We start from the raw sequence: 3,919 nt of genomic DNA on the forward strand, positions 1-3,919 counted from the left end.
GTGGCCGGCGGTGGTGGAGAAAGGTTGGCGGTCATTGTCGGCGGTCGTTGTCGGCGGTTAGTTGTGGTCGACGACGATCGACGATGGCGAGGATAATCTTGGACCTGAGCTCATTCTCAAAACCTCAAGTTCTCTCTTAAGCCTCCTCCCCTTCATGTGGGAAAAAATTTGCGTACGTCAAGGGGTATGCATCTCTGCGTACATAATAGTGTACACGGGAGTTACATGAGAGTTACAAGCGTGTACACGAGAGTTACATAAGAGTTACAAGCATATATAATTGTTATAGCAGAGTTACACGAGATTTACACAGGAGGTTACACGAAAGTTACACGGGAGGTACAACAGGTTGTAACCCCTTGTAATCTCCCAACTCCCATCTACCCTATTATCTCCCATCTACCCTATTATCTAAGCAGAGACGGGTACAAGCAAACTTTTTCCCAAACCAACCCCACTCAGAACGCCGTTGCAGGTCTCCATCCATCCTCCTCCTCCTCCTCCTCCTCCTCCTCCTCCTGTAATGGACAATCCCTACGCCGCTCTCCTTGAAAAAACTCGCTTGCCCCAGCCCTGTTTCCAGCGTTTCGCCGTTGTCTCCCTTTTCCGACTCATCGGATCAACTCCCGGAGACATCAGCCTCGACTCCCCCGCTTGCCTCGACGCTATCTCTCAGTGCCTCCGGTCCCCTTCGGCCGCCGTCGTCGACCAGGCCGTCCGGGAGTTCTGTCGTCTTGTCGCTGCGGGTGATCGCATTCCCACCTCTGTCGCGCTTATCGAGCTGCAGTCTGCTCTCGAGGGGTGCGAGCCGCGTTTCGCCCCTGTATTAGTGAAGGGGATTGGTTTCCTCTGCCGCCTCGCTTTCCGAATGGATTTTTCCTGGGGTCGACGGTTCAATCGTGTCGAGCTGCACCCATTTGTCAAGGTAAAGCTCATCTGTGCTCACTAGAGTTTGAAATTATCCTGCATGTTATGGGGAAAAAAGAGTCGTTTTATTGGTTTTTTACATGGTTCGCCTGTTAGGTTTTGATTTCGCGATTAATCTTCACCCAAATCTGGTGCAAGGCACTCTGTTTTTGTTTCTTTCATCAGGAATATCAGCTAGCATATGGTGCTTTCTTTTATTGAAGAGATATCTTTTGCAGATGAGAGGGTAAGATTAGGGACTGTCTTGTAATGGATTTATTATACAAGATTTTATATAAATTATGCCAAACCATGAAAAAGCCCCTTTTAAATAGTAGGATATATGAAATCCGGATTTCACCTATTTTTTACATCGTAACTTTCTGTATTATTTACCCGGCAGAAGAATCGAATAGTGGTGAGAACCGAAATGAGGACTTGGGAAGCCCAAGGGGGGTGGGGGGTTGGGAACACAAAAGTGTATATTCGTGTATAAATTATCACATGGGAGGGACAACAAGGGCTAGAAAAGTCTCACCTGAGATTCGAACAATGGATGCTACTGGGTTGTGCCACAACTTCGACTTGAGCTCTCGAGAGCAGAGGAGGAGGATGCATGTGCCAACATACAAACTTGAGCAATCGAGTCGAAGGAAAGAAGCTTAGTGCGGAGGCGAAGGAGAGTCCCTCGTGTCCTAACTGACCATTCAAGAAGAGAAGAGGAAGAAACATTGCACGGAGGAGGAAGAGTCGACGAGTAGAGTTTGAGCGTTCGTGATGGAGGGAGTCGAAACCGAGCTCTCGTGCTATACAAATCTTGTGGGAAGAAGAAGTTTCTCTCGTGGTTGGGGCTCAATCGACCAATAATAAAATTATAAAGTATTTAATAAAATGTTATACATATATTTTTAATATACATACATACATACAATTTTTTTCTATGGAAGCCGCAGATTATATTGAAATAAAAAAAGATACAAAAATGTTATATGAGAGGGGCCAATAGATGATGCCCTACTCATACGATACATGATACGAAGATATCTAAAAAAAATACAAAAGACTAAAAAAAAAGAAAACATGCAAAAACAAGTGTCTATGAACGAGACAATTTAGACCTGCATCTTCCTCTGTTTCTTGAAGCATATCCATATAGCAAACTCTGAAGTGTTGTTCCATTGCCAGGAGTGACTAAAGTATCATCCATTAAATTTCCAAGCCGAACAGTGTCCCCAGCCTTCTTCCTCCGCCGAGGAGTGTAAAATTGCCATTCTTCTTCTGAAGACCGTTCAGTTTGATCCATAGAAGGAAAGACAGTTGCAGCGATGAGTTCCTGAGTTTGTGTAGGTCAGTCTTCCAAAACTTGGGAAACACCTGCCCTCTCAACATGTAGTTCTACCAACTGATTAATTGCAGTAAGATGGTTTGTGTTTGACTCTAAATCTTCCTCATTAGTATTAGGAGACACCTTTTTCGTCATCTGAATGTGAATGTTCGCTACATCCCTATCTTGAATCACCTCATAGAGGGGAGCATGAGCACCCTCCACGGTAGGTAGAGCTTGAGAGGGTAGTATGTCAACTCTAGTAGAAGAAGGGGCAGTGACCGCGTCCTGCCTTTCAGGGGCAACCACCCGACTCTCTTCCAACAAACGACCCTTATCAACATTTTCCGAAACAATATCAGTAGACAAACCATTTTGCACCATATCCACCATGGGCATAGCAATAGGTATCACAAGAAGTGATGAAGAAGATATAACCTCCGCAGAAGAAACCGGAGGTGGGGCTACAATAGACCGAAGATGGTGATGCAACCGATAACAGGATGAAGAGGAAGATGGGGATGCAACCGATAACAGGATGAAGAGCTATGACCAAACATTCCACAGTGAGAGCAGTATTGGGGATGAGGTCTCATCACAATCTTCTGCCAATAACCCTGATGAGGGGAGTCAATCCAAATCTCCCCTGGAAATGGTTGAGTGATGTCGCGCTTTACAAGGACACAAGCTTCAGATGACCTGGTTGTATCAAGCGTGGGAGCATCGACCTTCAGCGGTTTCCCAAAAGCAGTTGCTAATGTATAAAAGATTTCATAATTAAAGAGATGCATCTTGACCCCTGAAAAATATACCCAAACCTGGATAATAGGAGATTCCAATTTAGGATCAAAATCCACTGTTCATTTTAGAATTTTCATAAATCGATTATCAATTTTGAGAACTTTTTGAGCAAAGAGTTGGGTATAATCTGCGTCATTTGAAAGTTGAATGAGAACGTGACGACCATCTAGCGAACCAACTTTTCAACTCTTTGTGAGCTTAAGAGAATTGAAATGCTTTTTAATAATCTCAAGCTTGGGATTTCCATATGACAACAAGAGTATATCTACATGCTGAAGCCAATATACTTGTTTCCTCATCAGTGAGAAACAAAGCGGGTTTGCCATTATTTCTTCCCAGTATTTTAATAAAGGTATAACTACCTCCAAATTCATGTGCATCATGAAATTCTTGAGAGAAGAAACAGGAATGGCCGCCTGCTTCGGGAGTAGAACCTGGGAGTAGAACCCCCGGAGACAGCCGCTGCATAACTCGGGGCCATTCCCCCAAACCGGAACCAGAAACAGGGAACACAAATCTCGAAAGCAGACGAAAGAGGCCACAGACTGCGACCGGGGAAGAAGGTTGCGACCGTAATATCGCAGCGTAGGTAGCAGACGAGAACACAATTTGCAACTGGGGACGAAGGCTCGGCCGACGCACTTGAACGAAGACGACGATGAAACAGACGTCGACGGAGAACGACGCAGTCTGCGACGCGACCAAGGACGTGCGAGTCTGCATCCGAAGCCAAGCGGACAAAATGGCGGCAGACTCCCTTATCTAGAATCTCATCGTGATGAAGAAGAGAGCCCCACTGTCTCTTTGACAGAGTCGTACTAGAGGGTGCGATTGCATATATATATATATGTATGTATGTATATATATATATATGTATGTATGTATATA

General features: G+C 44.8%; 1 protein-coding gene across 2 annotated transcripts in view; it reads left to right on the forward strand.

Moving 5' to 3' along the window:
• The first annotated feature begins 458 nt into the window (after positions 1-458).
• The window catches only part of LOC110019214 (protein RST1), a 161,105-nt gene continuing 157,644 nt past the window's right edge, over positions 459-3,919 (forward strand). For both annotated transcript variants that reach the window (XM_020716796.1, XM_020716797.1), the window contains exon 1: positions 459-925. In XM_020716796.1, coding sequence (XP_020572455.1) covers positions 524-925 — 402 coding nt within the window. In that variant the 5' untranslated portion in view covers positions 459-523. The remainder of the gene's footprint in view (positions 926-3,919) is intronic.

Source organism: Phalaenopsis equestris, unplaced genomic scaffold, assembly GCF_001263595.1.
Source record: "Phalaenopsis equestris unplaced genomic scaffold, ASM126359v1 Scaffold000054, whole genome shotgun sequence".
NCBI classification, from domain to species: domain Eukaryota; kingdom Viridiplantae; phylum Streptophyta; class Magnoliopsida; order Asparagales; family Orchidaceae; genus Phalaenopsis; species Phalaenopsis equestris.